This window comes from Gordionus sp. m RMFG-2023, chromosome 3 (assembly GCF_954871325.1).
Source record: "Gordionus sp. m RMFG-2023 chromosome 3, tfGorSpeb1-WG-v2, whole genome shotgun sequence".
In the NCBI taxonomy this organism is placed as follows: domain Eukaryota; kingdom Metazoa; phylum Nematomorpha; class Gordioida; order Chordodea; family Parachordodidae; genus Gordionus; species Gordionus sp. m RMFG-2023.
Window position 1 is genome coordinate 18,543,285 of NC_088777.1, and position 26,492 is coordinate 18,569,776.

A 26,492-nucleotide genomic window follows, 5' to 3' on the forward strand; every position below is an offset into this window, starting at 1 on the left:
AGCACATAAAAATTTATTCGAGACAAAATGAGTAATAATTGATATGGGGATTAATTGATTATCCAATTAATATTTCAATTTGTAAAAGTTGTTTTAAAATTTGATACATGAAGTTTTTATTAAAATAACAAAGTCCATTCATTCATAAACTAAATATTTTGGGTTTTATAAATTAAAAAAATTAATTGCTTTCCTATTTATAAACTTTTAATCACTGAGCTTATCTGGGTTGATAAATTTTAAAGTCTAGGGCTTTCTTAAATATTTTTGTTTCAAGCATATGTCCGTGCGAGCTGGCATAGTGAAAGGTATTTTTACAGGCCTCTCGAAAATTTAAGATATTTTAAAACCTGATTGTTAACCTAATTTTTGTCCTTCCTTATTAAAAAATGGCCCTCAAAAAATATTATACAGGCCGGTGAATAATAATTACAGGCTTCAGAAAATCCAGAAAAAAATTTCTATAAGAATCAAGTTGCAAGTGAAAATTACTCAACCACCTTAATATTATATTTAACCTGAAACTATCTTCAAAAATCGGTAAAAACATTTTAATTTTATATTTTAAAATTTTATTAAATATAAGCGTTTTATTTGATAATTAAAAAAACATTAAATATTAATAATATTTATCAGAAAAACTATGTAATAAAAATGTGTAATTGATTTAAATACAGCCCTAAAAAGTTATAAAAAAGCTTATTTTAAAATGTAAGTTGCAGTTTTTGATATAATAATTGCCTATCTTTGTAATAAAGAAATAATTATATTTTTTTAATTATAATATAAAATTCCAAGTATTTAATAGAGGATAAGGCAAAGTTGCTGCTAGCAATGATAAAGTCATATTGTTATTGATAACCATTTTTAGCCGATTTGGATGTTGACATGAGATTTTATCCTACCGAAATTAGAATTTCTATATAGAATAAATTGTCAATTAAACCAACCAAGGTATGACCTAATATTGATTGATATTTCATAGTATTTATGGTTCTGTCCACAATATATAACGTCTACTGCCCGTTTAATCTTATACTGCAATTCACATCATATTTTGTGGAAATTTCAATGTCCTTTTATAGCAACGAGTACCAAAAGCTTCCGACAGTGGCTTCGCTAGCAGAGGGCGTAGGGGCTCGAGCCCCCTGAAAAATTTGCATAGCCCCTTGAAGAAATTTTTTTTTTAATGACTCATTAATATCCCCTTGAACTAAAAATAAATTTTTTTGATATCTCCCTGAATGATTTCTTTTATAATTCCATTAAGTAATATATAGATTTAATTTTATTATTTAGAAATAATTTTTAAATTTTTATTAAATGAATACTATTTTAATTATTAGATTAGATTAATACATATCAATTATATTTTCACTATGTCAGCTTGCAATCAAATTATGTATTAAAAATATAATATCAATAACTCACTAATTAGTAATTTAGATTTAACATAAGTTTAATTGACTTTTATTATTTAAATTATTTTATAACCCTAATTAAATAAATATAATCATATTATTTGAAAATTAACAAATTTAATATTGTAATTAGCCGAGTTCAAAATGACTAATCAACTGTATATTTATTTTTAAATTAAATTATCATACCTATTCCTAAAAATTTTTTCAATTTCCAAATAAGTATAAGAGATTTCTTTATAAAAAGTAAATAAATAGAGATATAGTTTATAATCCTATATTACACACAGTTAGTTATAAAATATAAACGTATTTGACAGTTATATAATATATTACAGTTAATATTATAGTAAATAATTTTACTAATAAATGGTTTTGATAATAGATATGATATCAATTTGCATTCAAGCATTATACGCCATCTATTTGGTTATATAATAATTTAAAAATTAAACATTTTATTATTCATCCTGCAATAGATGTAAAAAATTTGATATCTTTTCTTCACTTTTTTACGTGTTTTTAGGAAAGCTATTTTTTTCTTTTTCGAAAAACAGTTTTGAGTTATATTTTTAATACAAGTATATTTTTGATATTATTACAAACTACTACTATTTTAAGATATAATATACGTGCTGCGACATAAAATCTTAATTTTTTTATCATATCTCCTTATTTTATAGTTAGAAAATGTTTCATTTCTAATATGGCATTACTGTATAAATAACTCCAGGCTTCAATATATTTGCATAATTATTTCTTCCAAAGATTTTTAGTGTTTATATTTTATCAATTTATCCAACATAATAAATTCTGATATAAGTTTACATCGTGAGTGTCATGGCTATTACTGCAAATTAACCAGTATCTATTATTTGTGTTGCTATGTAATTTAAGATTATTACAACAACGGCTGAGAGCATATAATTGCATATTTTAGATAAACAATAACCGTCAACTGTGTAGTCAAGTCATTTAAATATCATTTAAAATGGAAGATAATCTTTTAGAAATTTAATATCTCACGATTATTTTCTCGATTATTAATCTAACTTCCATGATGTCATCTAAAAGGAAGCTCTAACCACCATATAGTTTTATGATTTTGATTGGTCGTTTATACTCTCTTCTTCAAAAATTGTTGATTTGGTATATCGCTATAAATTTTTCCTTATTAATTTAATATATAAAATATTGTCTAAAATAAACAAAGAGTTATATTAGTTTGATAACCTTTTGTCAATGTAAGTTGCTAAGAATTATATTATTGCATTATGTGGTTTTTAAAACCTATAAAATGAGGCATATGTATGAATTAATTAATCTTTTTTATCACTTGTAATTCTTTAGACGCAAAATTTTTTTTATATCAGCAATCGAAAATACTTTATACAGTAATATATAGATTTTGTATTAAAAAATATTATTTTTAGAAATGTCTTGTATGGTTTTAATTATTTATATGCCAATTTATTTTGTATGCATAATATAATAAACAATGACATTAATACTATAGACTGCCGATGGTAATGCTAAAATCAAATTTGAAGTGGCAAAAATTGAAGTGACTGGTGGCCATTTTGTGTTTGTATCTTTTACGCAATGACATTAATACTATAGACTGCCGATCGTAATGCTAAGATCAAATTTGAAGTGGCAAAAATTGAATTGAGTAGCAGCCATTTTGTGTTTAGAGCTTATACGTAAGAAACATATGAGATTTCATAAATTTCAGGTTTAATTTTATTATATATTATATTTATAATCCTAATTTTTTTACTAGATGAATAAAAAACATTTTTAGAGCTTTATGGTTATACTATTTTGATTATTGCTTAATGTAATCAAAAATTAAAATTAGATTTTAGGCAAAAATTTAACAGAACTGTACTTTTTTAAGGGCATAAATCAAGTATTATAAAATATGTTATTTAACTTAAATATTTATAGGTCAAGGAAAAATTATGGTGATTATTTGTAAGAAAAAACTACACTTTATACCATATACTTTTAGTTATAATAATACATTTATTTTATTAGAAATAAATAATATATATATTATTTGTATTTATTATTGTAAAAATTTATAAGATTATTTTATTTTTCACAATATACATATTGATTAATGATTTTTGTACTTTAGTGAATTAAATTTAAATAAATATATTTAGAAATGGATAGTTATATTTATTAAGGAATAACATAATTCAAAGCAAAAATAAAATATAAAAAGACTCATAAATTATAAAATATAACCTCTTTTTATTTGCTAAAAAAATAAATACAAAAGAAATTATATCTAAATTTTATTTTATATAATTCATTTATCAATAAAATCATATATGTTCAACTTTGTTTTTGGAGTAATTTCTAAAATTCCAAATCACATATTAAATATTTTCATAGCAAAATCTGACATAATAATTTTTACAAGAAAAAATAGGTTATTAATATAAGCTGCATCTTTAGATTTAATTCTGAATATTTAATTTGAGATATCATACTTATGAAAGAAAATTTTACTTCCTGAACAATATTTCTGGTTACAGCCATATGCACTACAATATATTATCATTTTCTTAAAATATAAAAAATATATTAAATTTTATAATAAATTTCAAATCATATATCTTTCCTCACTTTGATTTTTGTTGTTGAATAATATTAAATTAATTCCTATAAAAAATATTCATTCTAACTTGATAAGATATATATTTGAAAAATCTTAAAGATATTAATGAGGTATTAAAGAAAACAAGAAATCCTTACTTCTCTAGATATTACAAAATTTTTAACTATATTCTTATTACTATACAGATTTTATTTTATATTGATTAAATAAAATATTAAAAATATTCATTAAGTAATAAACTGCAAATGTTTATAAAATGTTTTTTATTCATCTAGTAAAAAAATAAGATTTTAAATATAAAATATAATAAAAATAAACCTAAAATTTATGAAATTATCATATGTTTCTTACATAAAAGATCCAAACACAAAATGCCCGCTACTCAATTCAATTTTTGACACTTCAAATACATTAATCGGCAGTCTATAGTTTTAATGTCATTGCTTTTACGAAAGAAGCATATGATAATTTCATAAATTTCAGGTATATTTTTATTATGTTTATATTTATAATATATTTATATCCTAATTAAACACCAATTTATTATTTACCTTATATATTATAGTATATATGAATCAAATAAAGGTCACTACTGAATATTTAACTTGAAATATTTCTGCTCTTTATTAACATTTGTAATTTATTATTTAATAATGAATATCTTTTATAAGAATTCAATTTAATATTTTTTAATTACTAAAAGATTTAAAATGGTAGTATATTGCTGAGGAAGCAAAATTTCCTTTCATAAGTATGATATCTCAAATTAATTATTCTTTTGTAAAAATATTTATGGCAGATTTCCTATGAAAGATAAAATATTATTACAAAAGTGGACCCATGCTGTGAAGAGAGAGAACTTCAATGTAACAAAATATAGTAAATTATGTTCAATTCATTTATTCCATCTGTTACAAATCATGTTCAATTAAGAGAGGGAGCAATACCATCAATTTTTAATTTTCCAAAGCATCTTCTAAAAGTAACAAAATAATGAATAATAAATTATAACATGCAGGTTTCCTAGAAGCCAGATTAATTCAAAAATACATGAATATTTTTTTTTATAGAAATCAATTCTATATTTCTTTTGTATTTTTATAATTATGTCTTTTATGTTTTATTTTTGCTTATAATTATGTTGTTCCTTAATAAATATAAACTATCCATTTCTAAATATATTTCTTTATTTAAATTTAATTCACTAAAGTATATAAATTAATAATGTAAATATATATCATGAAAAATACAAATAATATATATTATGTTATATTTACATCAAATAAAATAATTGTATTATTATAATTAATATGTATCGCGAAAATAAAATATTAATCTTATAAATCAATAATAAATACAAATAATATATATATGTTATATTTTTCGTAAATCAATATTATAATTTAAATAAAGAATAGCATCAAATGAATTGTATATAAAGTACTTAAAGAAATTTAATTAGATTCTTAGTGAATTTTTATTTGTGCCTATTATCCAATATGATAAACCCAATGACAATGTCATTGTTTAAACCATTCTTTGTCACAAGGATTTGTATACCTGTCTAATTTGACAGGTTTGTTACACGTTATCTTTTTTTAATACAAACTTTAGTAAACGGATGAAATGTTTACAATGAAGAAATGGCTTATTAAGCTTAAAGTAAATTTTTAACAAATAATTTATTTATTAGATAATTTTAAAATGATCTAAAAAAATTAACAATTATTTAAATTTGCTGAACATAAAGGGGTAAATAAAAACAAAAACATTGCATGTACCAGTTTGGTATAATTATAGTAATTCTAATATTTCTCTAAGAACACTAGTATTAAACATATGCTGTTGACACTTTAATAAATTGTGCTACAAAATCTTGCTGGACCAAGCTGTGGTAACATAATAAAATATAGACCTGACTTATTGCCCAAAAATATTAATGTATTTTCTTTCCTATACCTCCTTTATTACCTGATTGAATATCACAATATATAAAATCAATAAATAAAAAAAGTTTAAAAAAAATTATTTTCATATCAGATTTTGTAATAAATAGAATAAAATAGATAAATATTGAATTGTCAAAGTTATTGCTCACAACATTAAATTAGAGAAGAAGGTAAAATATTTAAGTTTGTATTTCTTCCTTATCTTTTTTCAAATTTGCTATGGGCAGGCATGTGCTTAAAAAAAATATTGTTTTACTGGTCTCTAGCTGGTGTCTTTGTAAGGTAATTAGCATCATCTCTAGACCTTGCCTAAAAATTCCTACTAGTCTTTAGATGTGTATTGCATTCATAAAACTGATGAGGCAACTACTACCAAGAATATTTATAATCTAACTTTGTTGTTGCATATCCTTTTGAAACATGATATCTTAGATATATAATATAGATAATCAGACATCTATCCACTACTGAAATACAGTCACATTTATGACTATAAAACAGACTAAAAAGACGAAAAATTATTTTTAAATTAAAAATTTTTATATCAAATATAATTTTTTAAAAAGTGAATTTTTAAAAAAAATTACTACCTAATATCCTTTGAAAATAAGTATTACTTATTTATATATTCTTTTATAATATCTTTGTGTGCTTATAAATGCAAAAGAAAATTGCTGAGAATGCTTATAGAAATCTAAGAAGAAACATTAATAATAACCCTTTTATTACTCTAGCTTATGAATTCATATAAAACTAAATGTTGTTCAGTCTAACTCTTTTTAAGAAATATAACATTGTGATTAATATGTCCCTTTTTCTTTTTCTTTTAAATTTTATAATAAAAGTAATTATATATTTTTTAGGGCTGTGCTGATCCACATATTTTTCACTGATCCAATTTGATATTGGTTCAAAACCGATCCAATATTTATACTAATTTTTCACCACCCCCCTTTGAACCAAATATAATTAAGAAATCAATATTTTTTATGCAAAAAATTGAATTATGTTTTATTTAATTTTTTTACTTCTACAATTAAAGACTATAATTTTTATAAAATTACAATATAATAGATAAAAAATATATATAATTTAGTATCAAAATTTTTCCAAATATTTGTTTTATTAAGAATTGCTGATATTGTTGGCTGACATTCAGGGCTATTTTTTTAAAAATTTGATTTGTTTCTTCTAATATTTCTCATTCTTTTTGTATTAGCTTTATGTTTACGGATATTGGTAGTATTAAATGAATATTTTATTATTCCTACCCGTGAAATTAGAATTCCGCAGATAACACATTTGCAAAATTATCTTTGTCTTTTGTAAAATATTTCCATAATTTAGATACCATATTTAAAAAAATTCTTTTATTTAAAGTATAAATAATAAAATTGGCGTTATTATTTAAAAAGATTTAAAATAAATAAAACTTTGGATGTTCCTTTCTATTTTTATAAAAAACTTTAAAAATATTATAAATCTATTTAAAATAAATAAATAACAATTGATTTTCAAAATTTTGATCAGATAAACAAGAGTGCTCAATATCTTACATTGTGCTAAATACATGTTCAACTGGCGAAGATAGGAGGGTTATATTATATTTAATAAATAAAAATTTAATTGAGGGGATTTATTAAAAATTAAAGAATAAACTTTATTTTAAAATAGTTCATCTTCAAAAGATTCTTCATTCAGATCCTCATCAATGTTTTTTTCTCTTTATCAGATAATAATCTGGTATGTGTGTTTTTCTAAAGTAATCAAAGTCTGGTTTTCTTCGTCAAGGTATTTTCTAGTGCTGTAAACATTTCAAAAAAAATCGAACGCGTTCACGTTCATGAACCGTTCAAAATTTTATGATAAATTTTTTTAAAATTTAATTTAAATAAATGTCTTATATTTTATAACACAATATATTAGCCATGTTAAAAAATAATAGTTTTATTTTGATAATATAATTATAAATACAATATAATATAGCGAATAACGACATTTTTATTTATAAAAAATTTTTCTTATTAATTTTTAATAACAATTGTTTTTCAAAATTTTCATGATAGGCAAGAACGCTTGGCAGTTAATACAGCATTAGCTATACTAAAAACGCGCTCTACAGGGGCAGATGTGGGGATTGCAGTATTATACTTAATAAACAATTCTTTTAAAGCGGGGAATTTATTAAAAACATTTAATATTTTCTCTTTTGCTTCAAAAAATTGTGATAAGTAATCATCCTCCAATCTGTCCTCTACTTCCTCGTCAAAAAAGAAGGATATCTCGGAATTAACACTTCTTTAATTTTTATTTTTAGGATTTTCAATGCTTTTTTTCAATAACACTATAAGTCTATTTTTTATCTGTTCGTTCTGCAGGAGTTTTATCCAAATATTTGATGTATAATTGCAGATAGAATATTTTGATCTTCAAATATTTGTTTAAATCTTTAAAAGAAATATATGTAATTAATCTGATAATGATAGGGTTAATACCTTTTATTAATCCCATTTAATATTGCTTCTATCAATGGCTGACCATATTAGGCCACTAATTTTTTTTAACTTTAAAATAACTATCATTTTAGTTGGTGTCAAATAGCCCAAATGCATTTTTTCCTCACTTTCTAAAATAGTGAGCGCTGTTGCAATAGGTTCCCTGATCTTTTTTAATATTTTAAAATTTATAAAAAATTTTATTAGGACTTACCAGGCGCGTGCGAAGGAATTTAGTCGGGGGGGGGGATAATAAATTTTTTTGAGAAATATTATTGTTATTTAAAAATATCAAGCATACATTTATTAGGACTAATAACTATTTCTAATACACAATTTTAAATTATATGAATTATAAAAAAATTATATATATAAACCGGCACATAAAAAATATAAAATAATTGTGAATTAAAAAATATAAAGAGAATATAATCACCACATGAATCACTTAAATGACCCAAAATAGAAATTTGAATTTTTTGAACTTCCAAAATTTATATATAAAGTATAAAAAATTTAAATGTTGGAAATATAAATATTAATACACAAAAAGTTTAGGAATAATTGTATTTTGTATTACATTTACAATGTAAAATCCAATCTTCGTTGGGATTGGGCTAATTTTTCAATTACTCATCCTTGCTTGGCGTCAAATGCCTATAAATATTTAAAAGATCCAAACCATTCAATTCACTTTTAGAAGTTGTACTTCTTAGGTATGTTTTTCAGAGAACTGCAGGTCCGGTTCCCGTGCCGGATCGTATTTTAATTTTTACCCGGGCCGGGTATTTTTTAAAAAAAAACACCCGAGCTGGGCCGAAAAAAATTAAAAAAAAATTTTATATATAATCCTTTTAATACATTGGGAATATAATCTAAAATGTGTTTGAAATTATACAAAGTATCCATAGCATTTTTTTGGACTATATCTTAGTTAATCTTTTAAACCTAGTTATTCAGTTAACAAGGCATCAAACAAATATTATTTTTTTCTATCATCATCTAAAAAGATTGGGAAGGCTTTTGTGAAAGTCTATCAAGTTCATAGAACTATTCGTCCTCTAGTCGACTCAATTATATAATTCTTATTCACGACTCAAGTTCGAAGTCTAAAGTAAAAAAATGTACAAAACAGAACAAATATCTTAATTAATAATGATAACTAGAGGACGAATATTATTTCACGACTTGAGTTCATAACTCGAGTCGACTTAAGTTCGTGACGCGAGTTCATAACTCAAGTCAGTTTGGGTCGATTTTTTTGACCCAAAACAGTTTTCGGCTAAGTCGACTCGACTTAACACTAGTGGAAATAATATCTGCAGCTTGGTAAGTGCTGCATGATGAATTAAAAACCATTCATTTATTTGGATTATAGTTTTATAATACTTTTCTACTGATTTTCTACAAGTCGAGGGAGACAAATATTAAACACGTATAGCTCTCCTTTTGACTCAACAATAACATAAAATTGAAATTCTTCATCAACATTAGCCTTAATTTCCTTGAGTTCTAATAAAATGCTCTCCGCTATTCTCATCTTAATCAAGTCAATGCCATGTTTTTGAAAAGTATTACATAAAATAGTTGTATAATTAAATAATACATTCTAATGAGAAAAAAATTTGAAATAATTATTGAATCCAATAATTTTCTTGCTTCCAAGGAAATATTTCTTTCAGGTCTTTGTGATATATCAGTAATAGCATTAATAATCGGCTTTCCTAACTCCATAAAAGCTGTTACTACTTGATGGCGGAGATTCTATCTCGTTGGACAAGCTTGCACTTTCTTTTTCCCTGTTGGACAAGGAGTTTCAGAAAAATTATTATTTTACTAGAAGATAAATTACGCCACTAGAAATTTGAAAATAATAGGTAAATATTACGCCAATGAAAACTTGAAATCGAAATTAATTGATAAAATAACTTAATAGATGAATGCGTTGTTAGGGAGCGCCGCAACATTTTTTCAAAAACACCTGGAGCTCCCTTTTTAAAATTGGGTAGTGGGAGCTAGCTCTCCTTTAAATTTAAGGTATAAATTAAATTATTTTTTAAATATTAATAATGTTTGTTAATTAAAATTCAATAAAAATGAAATTTTATTTTTAAATTTATCCATTAATAAATGTTGAGGCGAGTTTTATATTGGTTTTTCATCTAATCATTTTAAATATTAAACATCAAGTTTTTCATTTTTCTATTAAAAATTTTTTGGGAAATCTTGTAAGTCATATTATTCATTTTATAATAAAAAATAGTTTTAGATATTATGGATTTAGAGATCATAAAAAATATTTTAAACTTCTAAAAGATATTGATCCAGATGATCAAACAAATTTAACGGCAAAATGCCTTTTGTGGTTAAGTAAAAGTATTTCATTTTCAAAAGCGAGCAGCTTCAAATCTAAAAAAGCATTTTAAAGTAATCTTTCTTTTAAATACAAAATGATAATTATATTTTTTTTATTTTTGAATAATTTTTTTTAAAATGGTTATAATTATTTTTGGGCAATTCATTATAGTTGAGCCTGGGTTGTTAGATATTTCTTTTTTAAATATGTTTTAATATTTATTTTAATTTTCTCATTACTTGTTCAACCTCCTTTTTTATACCTGAATTAAAATATATCTTTATAAAATACAATACCCCGCTTCCCTCTAGTGCTCCTGTGTAGCGCTTATTTAGTATTGCAAAACCGGTATGACTAAATACTGAATTGCTAAAATGAATTGCTAAAAAGCAATTAATCATAATCAATCAAATTTTATTATGTATATTTTATTTAATAAAAATTTTTAAAACTTTTTTTAAAATATACTTAAATTATTTTTTTATTAAATGAAGGATACAGATTAAATATCATATAATATATAATTTTATTTTGAGTTAATATTATTATAAAAGAAATATTTTCATAGCTTATTAAAACATAAATAAATTTTTTTCAATTTTAAAAATTAACAAATATATATCCGTAAGAGGGCGTTATATGCGTAAATATGTAAGTATCATTTTAGGAAACCGGAATGATGATTGGATAGCGCTTTTTTTATATTTGGGTATATATACATATGAAAAACCTAAAAATTAAAAAAAAAATTTAGGTTTCTTTGATGTTTAATTTATGAGTAGGTTTAGAATAGTAAAATAATGGAAATTTTCTAAGGTAAATATTGCTGGCGTTATTTATCAAAATCTCTTAATTTTTGTTTTATTTGTGTATATTTACGTTCTAAGCATTATCCTAAAAAATTTTTGAAAATATTATGATTTGACCGAATGCCGAGCTTAAAACCGACCACTTACTAAATATTCAATTGACCAAATTTACTAGTAATACAATTTGAAAAATGTTGATTTTCGTTTTATATATCTATAAATACGTATAAAACATAATCCCAAAAAATATTATAAAAATATCGCTATTTGGAGGATAACCGACTCGTAACCGAACTGAATTGCTGGCGTTTTAAATCAAAATATCTTAATTTTTGTTTTATATGTGTATATTTACGTGCTAAGCATTATCCTAAAAAAATTTTTGAAAATAATTTGATTCGACCGATTGCCGAGCTCAAAACCGACCACTTACTAAATATTCGATTGACCAAATTTACTAGTAATATAATTTGAAAAATGTTGATTTTCGTTTTATATATCTATAAATACGTATAAAACATAATCCCAAAAAATATTTTTAAAATATCTCTATTTGGCGGATAACCGACTCGTAGCCCACCCAATGACTAAATACTGAATTGCTGGCGTTTTAAATCAAAATATCTTAATTTTTGTTTTATATGTGTATATTTACGTGCTAAGCATTATCCTAAAAAATTTTTTGAAAATAATTTGATTTGACCGATTGCCGAGCTCAAAACCGACCACTTACTAAATATTCGATTGACCAAATTTACTAGTAATATAATTTGAAAAATGTTGATTTTCGTATTATATGTCTATAAATACGTGTAAAACATAATTCTAAAAAATATTTTTAAAATATCTCTATTTGGCGGATAACCGACTCGTAGCCCACCCAATGACTAAATAATGAATTGCTGGCGTTTTAAATCAAAATATCTTAATTTTTGTTTTGTACGTGTATATTTACGTGCTAAGCATTACCCTAAAAAATCTTTTGAAAATAATTTGATTTGACCGATTGTCGAGCTTAAAACCGACCACTTACTAAATATTCGATTGACCAAATTTACTAGTAATATAATTTGAAAAATGTTGATTTTCGTATTATATGTCTATAAATACGTGTAAAACATAATTCTAAAAAATATTTTAAAAATGTCGTGATTTGACGGATAACCGACTCGTAGCCCACCCAATGACTAAATAATGAATTGCTGGCGTTTTAAATCAAAATATCTTAATTTTTGTTTTATATGTGTATATTTACGTGCTAAGCATTATCCTAAAAAATCTTTTGAAAATAATTTGATTTGACCGATTGCCGAGCTTAAAACCGACTACTTACTAAATATTCGATTGACCAAATTTACTAGTAATACAATTTGAAAAATGTTGATTTTCGTTTTATATATCTATAAATACGTATAAAACATAATCCCAAAAAATATTTTTAAAATATCGCTATTTGGCGGATAAACGTTTCCTTTAACCTATAATAAAATTTTAAAATGTATTATTAAATATATATTTTACCAAAATAAAAACTTTGAGAACAGATCAGACATTTTAATAGCAAAAATATGATTTATAATTATAAAACAATTTTAAATTTTAACGGCTATTATTTAAAAGTATTTATTTATTTATTTGTTTATTATTTTTTATATACTTCTAACTAACTCAAATTTTTTTATTTTTAAAATAATGCCAAATATTTTTAAAATATTCAGGAAAATATAATAATTTCGAATATAAATAATAAAGGAAAATAAAAAAATATTAGAAAGAATATAATCATGGGGAGGGGGTTTAAACGCCCCTTTTTTGAATCTCAATTGCTTACTCTTAGATAATTAAAATTATCTGAAATATTTGCACATACACAATTTTAGAGAGTATTATAGATTTTATTTATTATATAAAAATAAAAGTAAAAATACTTTAGCAAATAGTATTGCATAAATTTTAAGTGTTAATACAAAAATTATATAAATGTTATAACTAAGAATTTATAGTAAATTTGGTCAATCGAATATTTAGTAAATGGTCGGTTTTAAGCTCGGCAATCGGTCAAATCAAATTATTTTCAAAAAATTTTTTAGGATAATGCTTAGCACGTAAATATACACATATAAAACAAAAATTAAGAAATTTTGATTTAAAACGCCAGCAATTCATTATTTAGTCATTGGGTGGGCTACGAGTCGGTTATCCGCCAAATAGCGATATTGGATTATGTTTTATACGTATTTATAGATACATAAAACGAAAATCAACATTTTTCAAATTATATTACTAGTAAATTTGGTCAATCGAATATTTAGTAAGTGGTCGGTTTTGAGCTCGGCAATCGGTCAAATCAAATTATTTTCAAAAAATTTTTTAGGATAATGCTTAGCACGTAAATATACACATATAAAACAAAAATTAAGATATTTTGATTTAAAACGCCAGCAATTCAGTATTTAGTCATTGGTCGGTTACGAGTCGGTTATCCGCCAAATAGCGATATTTTAAAAATATTTTTTGGGATTATGTTTTATACGTATTTATAGATATATAAAACGAAAATCAACATTTTTCAAATTGTATTACTAGTAAATTTGGTCAATCGAATATTTAGTAAGTGGTCGGTTTTAAGCTTGGCTTACGGTCAAATCATAATATTTTCAAAAAATTTTTTAGGATAATGCTTAGCACGTAAATATACACATATAAAACAAAAATTAAGAGATTTTGATAAATAACGCCAGCAATATTTACCTTAGAAAATTTCCATTATTTTACTATTCTAAACCTACTCATAAATTAAACATCAAAGAAACCTAAATTTTTTTTTTAATTTTTAGGTTTTTCATATGTATATATACCCAAATATAAAAAAAGCGCTATCCAATCATCATTCCGGTTTCCTAAAATGATACTTACATATTTACGCATATAACGCCCTCTTACGGATATATATTTGTTAATTTTTATAATTAAAAAAAATTTATTTATGTTTTAATAAGCTATGAAAATATTTCTTTTATAATAATATTAACTCAAAATAAAATTATATATTATATGATATTTAATCTGTATCCTTCATTTAATAAAAAAATAATTTAAGTATATTTTAAAAAAAGTTTTAAAAATTTTCATTAAATAAAATATACATAATAAAATTTTGATTGATTATGATTAATTGCTTTTTAGCAATTCATTTTAGCAATTTATTTTAGCAATTCAGTATTTAGTCATACCCTTGCAAAACAGGTCATAGGGGAGAAGCATGGATGTTTTTTAGATTCTAATTTAGAAAATTTATTACTTTTAAAGGCTAATAAATGATTATAAATATTTTGATAGATCATTTAATATAAATTAAACCTTTTGATAAAAAATATTATTTTGTTTCTCGTACTTTCTAAATCAAAGGTGCGGTTATGGAGTGGCGCTCCTATACTTGGAGCGGGAGCTAGCTTCTTTTAAAAATATAGTAGCGGTAGTGGGAGCTAGCTCCTTTTGAGAAGGTAGGAACGGGAGCGGGAGCTAGCTACTTTTTAAAAGGATCGTTAACAACTCTGGATGAATGTGATAAATAAATGTAATGAAATATATATTTAATATGAGATAGGAATAAATATTAACAAATATAAATTTTTTGAAAAATATGTCCGGCAATTGCATTTTTTGGCTTTGGGGGGGGGATTTGTTCCCCTGCCCCCTCCGCTGTGTATGCGCCTGAGACTTACGGTGCAGTATTATTCCAAAAAATATTTATCATTGGTTGAAAGCCTGGTAATCCTCCCATGTCAAATATTTTATCAAACAAATTAGAATTTTCTTTTACTAATGAGTCTATCAATTTCAAAGAATTATAATATGAATTCCATCTTGTAACAATAGGCCTCAGGCTTTGACTATTTTCATAAATATCATTTTAAGCTAATAAAAATTTTACAAATATTTGAATATCAATTTTCCAACATATTATTCAAAAATATTAATAAAATGGAAAAATATTTAGTCAAAGAGATTGAAATCAAATGATAATTTATTTTATTATTATATTAAATTCAATATTAGTAGTGAGTTAGAATTAATAAGTATTTTTAATAATATTTTAATTATTAATATATATCTATAATTTTTTAAATATTTTTTATTTTTACTTCCATTTTGTAGAACAGAAGAAATAAAAATACAAAATTTAAATAAGGCTAAGCATGGTTAAGTGTCATCAGAAGCTATATCATTATTGAATTCAATTGATCAATCAGAGTTGCTGCTAGTTACATCAATAAATTATTTTTAGTTCACTACTTTGTAGAAATTTACAAAAACCAAATTTAGATTTGGTTCAGGTTATTTATTTGGCGGAAAATATACATGAACAGGTAGATACAATAAGAATGAATGTAGATAAATATTTTCATAGTATTTATCTAGACGTTGAATCGAAGGCTAAATTTATGATATAACACTAGTTAAACCTCGTCTATCACCTAGGCCATTATTGAGATGAAAATAAATATTGGCTCAACTGAGGAATATTATAAAATATCCATTTTCATCCAATTCTTAGATACTTTTTTATCGCAAATAAAAGTACGGTTTTTAGATAAAAAACAAGTCTTTAGCAATCTTCAAGTTTTATAACCCAAAGATCCTTCTTCGTTTTCTAATGCCACTATTGATAAAATTAAATATTTAGCAAAATTTTATTCCTATGAGATTGATACTAAAATAAATTTAATCAGTGAATTCGAATTGTGGTATAAATATTTACTACGTTTAGCTATTTTACCTGAGCATGCTATTGATGCGCTCAATTGGTGTAAAGAAACCTTGGCTCAATTTCCTAATATTTTGAATTTGTTTTATATTCATGCATGTTTGCCTATTACAACATGTACGAATCTTTTTCCAACTTGAAAAGGTTGAAAACATATTTACGAAGTACTGAATCTCGGCTAAATGGGGTAGCTCTGTTAAATATCCACATTTTCAATAAAAAAAAATTATATTCTACTTATATTGTATGAGAATTTAAGCTAAGGCCAGTTTTTAAAGCAAATTTTATATAAAGACATTACACTTTATTTCAACTTTACATTTAAAAAAACCATTACATTTAAAAAAACTTTATTAAATATAATATACTTAACTTGAAATAATAAAAAATAGGCTTGTAATAAGCACGAATTAGTAAATAAAAGTTAAAAATAGAAATATAATTATTATTAAATTATGAATAATTTAATAGAATAGCTAAAACATAAGACCCTTTCCCCCTCTATAAGAAAATCCTGGATACGCCATTGATAGGCCTTATAAACAACCTTGATAAATTATTCTTTAAATCAGCATCAAATGATTTAGATTGATTTTGTTTATTCCATAAATTTTTTCACTTATCAAATGCACTTTTTAATATGTTTTTAAAATATAAATTTTCTAATGTTTTTCAGCATCAACACTTGCCACTAAATTAAGATTGTGGCAAGCAAAAAAGTGATGTTTGGGCAGATAAATAAAGTTTTCCTCTCTATTTTGATTTTCAAATACCTCATTTAATGATAATGATACAAATTCATCTTTAGATATTTTAAAATAATCTATAATATTTTTAAAAATTAACAAAAATTAAAATATAGACAATTTATTTATACTTAAAGGCGTAAGAAATTTCTTGCATTATCGTTGACACATAATGTTACCTGTATTTAAAATTTCTTGAGAAGGTTTGAAATTGTTTCTGCTAAATAATCAAATGTATGTTTGCTAGTTAACCGTTGGCAAGCCAAACATGCCGATTTTCTTTCTAAAGTGACTGCATCCAACCAGTGGACAGTCATTTCTAAAAATGAACTAATATTTTGAAAACTAGATTTATAATGCAGATTTCTAAATATAATTTAAATATCAAAATTAAATTTAAAATAAATAAATATATTTTAACAAATTTATAGATTCAAAGAATTCTATAAAAAAATAGCGATGATATGATGACCATGAATCTGCTGTAATACAAAGAATTGTTTGTTTGGTTAAGCATGTTATTATTTTATCTATCATGATATTATAAACTTTAGATATTTTTGCTACAAGGATTGGGCGTGACATAACCTTTTTATTTGGTTGTAAAGTGGTTATCATTTTTAAAAAAGCAGGGTTTTCAACTATATTAAATGGCTCTAGTTCTTCTATCACGAAATTGAGAATTGCATCATCTACTTGTGAATGAATCACGTTTGATTCATTTTTTTTTTAATTTAAGAGGGTTTGTTGTTTAAATTTCTTAATTTTTTATTATTTTTATTACTATAATTTGTTAAATGTTCAATAATTTCTTATACCATTGTATCATGAGAACTCTGTAAAAATAAAGGAATTTTTTGATAAATTATGCTACAGATATATTTTATCGGATTGGTAATAGCAAAGTAAATGACTTAAAAAATAATTTATCTAAAATCAGAGTGGGTGGTACCACTAAAACTTATATCTAAGATACAAGATCCTTTTGTATATCTTGTACTCACTTTTTGACATTTTTAATAAGATAATAGTATCTGTATCTAAGATACTTTATCTTGAAAATAATCTTATCTTGTTCATCTTCTTGACAAAAGATACAGCTTTTTAATATTCAAGTTTAAAATTTTACATATCACAGTATATATCTTATTTTCTACAGGAAACTTGTATTAAATTTAATTTCTATATTTTTTTAGCTTAATATTTTAAATACATTGGCAACCAAAATTAGCTCCCATTAAAAATACCAGTCTCTCTTCCTTATCTATGCTAAAATGAACTAATACTAATATTAAAATGCCTGATTATTATAATTAACTAATCATTAAATATTTTATTAATTATTGTAAGGATTCATTTCAATTTTAATATTTATATTAAAATATTTGCAGATTCTTTTTATTCAATAATCATTATATTTTATTTTAAATATTTTTATAAAAATATTAAATTTATCATTTATAGCAATTTAATAATAAAATTTTATATTACAATATATAAATTTATACTTCAAATTGTGTTAAACAATTAAAATATAAAATCCTTAATAAAAAAAATAGTAATTAGAATTCAAAAAATTAAAAATAAATTCTAATGTATATATATAATATAATGATTTTCACTTAGAATAATTAATAAAATAGATTATTAACTGGCTACTTAGTTATACATATATTATATAAAATAATTAATATTACAATCAAATGTTGTTTTAAATTGGAACTTGAAGATTTTGAAAATATAATACTTTTGGGACACATTTACATTTGATAAGTATTGAATTAGTTCCTTCAATAGGAACTAGCAGTAAAATATTTTTCATATATGGGCCATTGAATTTTCAGAATATGATGATGATAAAATTATAATATCCATGTTTATGCTAACCTATTAAATTATTAAAATATAAGCAATATAAAACTTTAATAATGGAGCTTAAAAACTTGAAATATGAAAAATGAAAAATTAAAAACAGCTGATTAAAAAAATATAAGACTTTTTTCTTAAAAAATTTAAATTTTTAAAATAAATAAAAATATAGTGTTTTTAAAATTGAACGAACGTTAAATTCGAAAGCGTTCGTCAAAAAAAAGGAACGCCGTTCATCAAATTTTCAAAAAAAACGATCTTCGTTCACGAATGCGTATTACAACACTAGTATTTTCTCAAACTGGAAATAAGTTAAGATTTCTATCTTCGTTGACCTATTATTATATCCAGGGCTAATCTAATTTAAGTAGCGGGTGAATTATTGATGATAGTTTATATTCATATTTATAGATCTGTTTGAATCTATTGAAAATAAATATAATCAAAATAAATTGTACTCTGTCCTACAGGATTGCATTAATAAGTGCCTTACAAAACTTGGAATTATTTAAAGCAATTTTTTTAAAGTTTCAATATTATAAAATAGTTATCGCGGGAGTGAGATATCCCTAATTTTCTAAAATCGAAAGAGCCTTAGCATCCATAACATATAAAATCACATTTATATACATATATTTTTTAATTAACACTAACCATACAAAATATATATGAACGACTTGTCATTATCTGAAAATCTGCATTTCGGATTTCAAGATTCGTTAAATTGGTTATTCTCCTTGAATAAGACTATTAATTTCATAGAGTTACAAAAATAGTTCCACCTTGTTATAACCAGTTTAATCAGATACCTTCCCTTTTTTTTCTTTAAAAATGGCTGCACATTTTCGAGACTGCCCATGTTTATTCCACAATTGAGGAAATTGAGTTGGGACACAATTTTATAAAGCCAAGACTTTGTACCCTTAATTTTTTATTGTTATAAAAAATGTTTCATATTGGGGCCAGGGCAGATTATATCATTTTCATCTAAAGAAATATGTACAATTGACATAATATTCTTTATAAATTAAATTATAATATTAGAGAATATAATATAAAATATAAATTAACATATCTTGATTGATTTAATTAGATTAACAATATTGACTGAAAATTTAAAATAAAAATGAAGGAATTTGGGTTGATCTGACTTAAAAACTCAGCTTAAATTATTTACAAAATTAAAAAATGTTTTTTTCAATATTTTTAAGTAATTTAAAGTAACGTTTTGCGTTACCGTTTACCTAAAAAAAGAGACGCGTTACCGTTGTTTGTCTCTAGGAAAAGGCAGAGTTAATTTTGGTAGCGATAGCGTGCTACTTTTTTTCCAATTATTTCTTTTTTTAGCGCGTTCCTTTTTGTAAAAATATAATGAATGTAACTAAAAATATGAAATTTTAAACATGATATCATAATTAATATGATTTATTATTTTATTTTGAGATTGAAATTTATATTTTTAATTTATAAATTCAATTTGCATTATAAACTTAAATCATCTGGTGTAAGTTATTTAAAATGGATATCCAAATCGATATAATTAATATTAATGAAATGGAAGGTACCCTGGAAGAAAATGTTCTTGATAACAATAATACACATTTCCCATCTTCAAAATTTGAAAAATATTTTCAAATTAATGTAAAAACAAAAGGTGGTTACAAATTTTTTTGTTTAAAATATAACAAAATTTATCCTTAAATAAATCTAGTAGCTATAACCTCAAAAAACAAAGGTAATCGTCATTTTTAAATCCTAATAATATTTATTTTATAAGAATGTTCATGCTAACAGTTTAAAAGAGATAAAAAATCTTAATAATTTTAGTTTAGGGGTGACTACATCCAAAAAGACCAATTAAATTCAAATTAAATTTGTTAATATTGCAATATTGCGCATGCCAATGTCCTAGTGTTGAGACATTATTCAGTAAGGCTAAACTTACACTTTCTGATCGTCGCTCTAGACTTGGGGATGATAGTATAGAGATGATTTTATTATTAAAATGCAACTAAATAAATAAAAAATGAATATTACCTTAAATAGTTATTTTTATTACATAAATTATCGTCTTTTTACATAATTTTTTTTATAATCAAAACTAACTATATTTAATTATTTATAAATTACATTATAGGCAAGCGCGCTACTTTTAAAAATAGTGTTTAGCAACTGAAAAAGGTAACGAATGGCTTTCCTTTTCTTCAAAAAAGGTAACGCCATTAGTAACGACGTTACTTTACGTACTAGTTATAATCCATTTAAAAATAAGACAATATTAAATATTGTGATACATACATTTATAACGTTTTTTTTTTAAAAAAATCGTAGCCCAATGATACCAGACCTCTTGCTAAATTTTATTGGGCAGATCAAGAAATGGAAGAAATTTTGAAGGAGTTAGGAAGTTTTGTTGGTAAAAAAGACCCAGATAGATGTTCAAAAGTAGTTAGAGAGATGAGACATAAGCAATGCGATATATTAGGTCATATTGAAGCTATGGTTAGGGAAAATTTTATAAATACAAATGTAAATGACAATGCCTGCAAAAAACACCAAAGCCCACAAAATAAATCAAACGATAGTGATCGACTAAACACTCAAAGTCTAATATCAAATCCCGATTTTGACGGTCGTTTATTTAGAATTAAATACCCTGAAGAATTGAATATGAGACCCTACCTATTCCTTGATAATCTTATAAATTTAACATACGAAGGAGAAAGTTTTAATTCAAACTCTAATTTGTTGCAAGATCCTATTCATGATCATAATACGATTTTAAATGATCGCACAAGTTCGTTTGAATATAGCTCCATTGACTCAATCAACACAAACTCCACTTCACCTAATTTCAATGCAGGATCAACTCTATATCCGGGATTTATTTGGTTTGCAGCTGAGGTATTAGTTTATTACATATTTATTTTTCCACTAAAGTCATTATGATTAAATTAGTATTCCTGAGATGGAAAAACATTTTAAATAAATTAATGCCAAAAGTTATTTGCTCATACCTATAACCCTACCTTAAGATATTTGCGTACATTTGACTTTGACACTTATGAAGAAATTATATTATGTGGGTAGGGGTGATATTAATATAAATATGGTTACCAATTTTTAGGTGTAGGTTCGAATCCCGCTTCCATTATATTTAAATGTTTTGTCAAATGAACTTTAAAAAATATATAAAGTGATCATTTTTTTGTTGTTATAAATTTTCGATTTTTTTTAGCGTGAACTAGAGTTCTGCAATGCTCAGCATGGGCCGGGCCGGGTAACTTCTAAAAATTTTTTATTTAGGTGGGCTAGATAAAAAAATTTATTCCGCTAGATTATTGATGAATTATGAAATTTGATAGAAGTCATAATCCAAAGTGTAATGTTTTTAATCAAATCATTCTTTAATATTATAAATAGTTGTTTATTTTGGTGTTAATTACATATATTTCGGGTTATATATTTTTAAAAACCGGGCTGGGTAGCCTTAGAAAAAAAAATGAAAACGGGCGGGGTAGGATACAAATTTGGCAGGACCTGGCAGAATCTAAATTCCAATAAGACCCTGTCTGAAAATTTTGCCATTTGCATACCTTTAACGTGAACTATCATTTTTAAAAAAAATTTTTTTTCTATTTTTCGGATTTAGAAAGACTCCAGCCAAGCAAGAAAGTAAAAAATAAAATAATTAATGAGAAAATTTTTTAAATAAGTATTTGAGGAATTTATCCTGAACCGATTGTCAAAACTGGACCACAGTCATGATTTTGAAATACTTAAATGATGAATTTATTTATATTTATATTTGTATTATTTATCTTTTAAGTGCTTGGCCTTAGGCTCATTGGCTAGATTGCAAAGGTTGGAAGATATTCAGCATCTTGTTTCTTTGTCAAAATGTTTGATAACAACAATTCAACTTCTCAGAAAATGTCTGAAGACACAAGCCTTAATAGACCCCTCGCATTATCCCGAAACGGTACTTAAATGCTAGAGATCTCCGATTCTCAATATTTTTCACCGATCACTATCAAATTAAATTCGATATTGAATAATTATCTAAAAACCGATCCGGTTTTTTAATTATAAACTTTTGGATTTCATTTTAAATATAAAATCAATCAGAATATTCTTTTATTATTTTTTCTTAGTTTTTCTATTTTAATTCTAAAATGTTTTCTTTTAAATTATAGTAGGTCGATGTTTATGTTCAAATAAAGTAAATAATTTTTTTTTAGAATTTATTTCAGATAATATTAACTCAATCTTACTGCAAACAATGTATAATCGAACTATGATTCATGAATATTTATTTTATATTATAAAATCAAATTCAAAGCTTTTATTTGAATCTCATTCCTATAAAAAATATTAATAACAAATCAACAAAAAAATTTTCATTTTTTTATGAAAATAGGTGTTCCAAGGATAAAATAAAATTTATCACGCAATTTAAAAAAAAAATGTCGGATTGGTTTTTAAATGATATCAGGCCGATTCAATTTTTCTCGAAAATAATCAATATTGGTGTCGATCCGATATATCGGACAGTTCCTACTTAATGTTACTTATTCAATATTAAAATTTCAATCTAAATAAAAAAAATACAGGGTTTCCCATTCAAAAAAAAGTCCCAATCAAAAAAAAGAAAAGTTTCAATCATAAAAGGAAAAGGTCCGATAAAAATAGGAAAAGGGTCAATCATAAATGGAAAATACTTGATCAAAAAAGGAAAAGTGCCAATCAAAAAGGAAAAGTGTCAAACAAAAAAGGAAAAGGTTCATTCAAAAAAGAAAAAGTGTCAATCAAATAAGGAAAATTCCCAAAAGGAACAAAAAAGGAAAATCAAATATTTTTTACAAAAATTATAAATTTTTTTCCTTGTCAATTTTTCTGAAATTTTTATTTATTATTATTATTCTTTCTTATTTTATTTCTAACTTTTTGCAATTCCTTTAAGTCATATTTAATTTCATTTTTCTATATTCAATTTATTTTTCTTCTCATTTTTTATAATTCATTTTTGTCTTTTTAAAAATAATTTATAAATTATTACTGTTATTTTTCTTCACTTCTTCTACTCGACATTTTTTAACAATTTTTTCCTCTTTTTACATTTGACAACAATATTTTGACTTTTTATGATTTTTTCTCCTTATATTGTAATCTTTTACATACATTCCTAACCTTTTCAATCTCTTAAAGTCATTTTTAATCTTTTTTTCAGATCTTTTCTCAATTTTTTTTCTTCATATTTTTGTTAATTCTTTTTTGTAATTATTTTTAATTTTCACTTAATTTTTATTTCTTAATGGTAGACAATTTTTTTATTAGAATTTTTTGCATATCAAATTAAATTAAATTATTCGTTTGGTTATAATGTACCTTTTTAAAATTAAATAAGCTTGAACTATAATACCAAACGATATGTAAATAATAAAATATAATCATATTTAAATTCTTATTTTTAAAATTTTAATATTTATGCAAGAAGTATTCAATACTTTTGAGCAAGTTAATAATTTTTTTGTAATTATCCTTAATACTATATTCTTTGATATATGAATAATTAAATTTAAAAATGTGGTAAATGTTATAATCTAATATTTTAGTCTTTTTTGTCATTCATTCCATTTGTTTAGTATATATTTTAAAAGATTTTTTTTTTGTTTTATAAAATAAAATATGTAGATATAAAAAACAAGGGGAAAAAACATTAACATAAACAAAAGCTCAGATAATTGACACGCTAAAAAGGATAGTATCAAAAATTTAGCATCATTTTTAAAGTAAGCTATAAACCAGTGACAAATATTAAATACTCCTATCTCAAATATTGAATAAAATATAGTTTACCCAAAGGATGTTCACATGTTCCAAGAAATTAAATCAGAACAGGAAGAATATATATAAAATTTTATATATTTGCATTGCACTTTATCCTTAAAAAGATTATGTAAAATGATTAAAGAAAGATATGATGTGAAAATATCAAAAAATACGGTATCAAGGTTACTATCAGGATTTAGGTATAGCTTTAAAAGAGGTATTACTAAGTTCAGTTAGAGAAAATACCTAATCTGTAGATGTAGCCTATATGAAAGAAAAATTTATATTTATCGATGAGAGGGCGTTTTCAATATCATTGAGGCGGTTATATGGATATTCAGAAATAAATAAAAAGACTATTAAAAATGTTTAAGGGACAAACAATAAATTATACTATCATTGAAATACAGGGATTCAAACCTAAACGAATATCGGTTCGGGTTTAGATAAAAATAACGGTTCAAGTTCGGTTCGTAAAAAATTAAAATATCGGTTTGGTTCGAACCTCTAAAAACCGGTTTGAACACTTTTGTATTCAAACCTACATTTGAATTATGTATAGGGAAAATATTTTTTATTTCATCATTAATTTAAAAAACACATGTATAAAACCTTCATTTTTATTAATTGTACATTATAAAATAATATTTAATTTAATTTATAAATATAAAAATATATATCAACGATTAATTTTTATATGAACAATATTTAATTTTTTTCTTAAATTTTTTTTTATTAAGCCGCACAATTAATATATTTTCAAAATTCGTCTAACCCAAATTACATCTATAAGGAGAAGTATAAATTTTATTGTTGAAAAACATCTTTCCACACTCTGCCAATATGATGATATCAGATTTGATGTGTCATTTATAATAATATTTTGGATTAAATTTTTCTCTAAGCATTATAATTTATAAGCTTAAAATATTTAAAAAATGTTGTAAAATGACAATATACTAAAATTTATAAAAATTATGACCGACACTTATCAATCAAATGTGATTGATGATAATCTTTAAAATAATTCGAATATAATTGAAATTTTTTTAATTTACCAATAATAACTTACATATTATTTTATAAGCATAAAATCACGAGGCTCGCTCGAACCGGTTCAGAGGCATTTTAGCGGTTTAGGTTCAGCTAGAATTTTTTTAGCGGTTTAGGTTTGATAAAAATAGCGGTTTAACGGTTCAGGTTCGGTTTGGATCCCTGGTGAAATATCAAATCATTTTGAAGAAGGTAACATGATGAATATGATTTTTATGAATGGATAAAGTTCCATTTCATCTTAACCATACAATTAGGGAATATATAGAAAGAAGAGAACATATAATAAAATATTTACCACCACAGTCCTTATCTTAATCTTATTGAAAATGTGTTTTTTCAATGGAAGGATTTATGTCAGAAATCAAAATCCCAATAACGAGAAGTAATTAATTCGTTTTATAGAGCATGAAGAGAGAGGAATATCTGAGGAGAATGCAAAGAATTATTTTAGAAATATGGAATTCTAAATTCCAAAATGTTGAAGAGGAGAAATTATTAATGATTAATACAAATTTTTGTTTCTTACTACATATTGTAATTAAATAATTTTATATGCAAA

General features: G+C 23.8%; 1 protein-coding gene across 2 annotated transcripts in view; it reads left to right on the top strand.

Moving 5' to 3' along the window:
- Positions 1-5,617: 5,617 nt before the first annotated feature.
- Positions 5,618-26,492, top strand: part of LOC135925883 (lateral signaling target protein 2-like) — a 30,636-nt gene continuing 9,761 nt past the window's right edge. For both annotated transcript variants that reach the window (XM_065461439.1, XM_065461438.1), the window contains exons 1-3: positions 5,618-5,715; positions 21,377-21,949; positions 22,875-23,027. In XM_065461439.1, the coding sequence (XP_065317511.1) occupies positions 5,680-5,715; positions 21,377-21,949; positions 22,875-23,027 (762 nt within the window). In that variant the 5' untranslated portion in view covers positions 5,618-5,679. The remainder of the gene's footprint in view (positions 5,716-21,376; positions 21,950-22,874; positions 23,028-26,492) is intronic.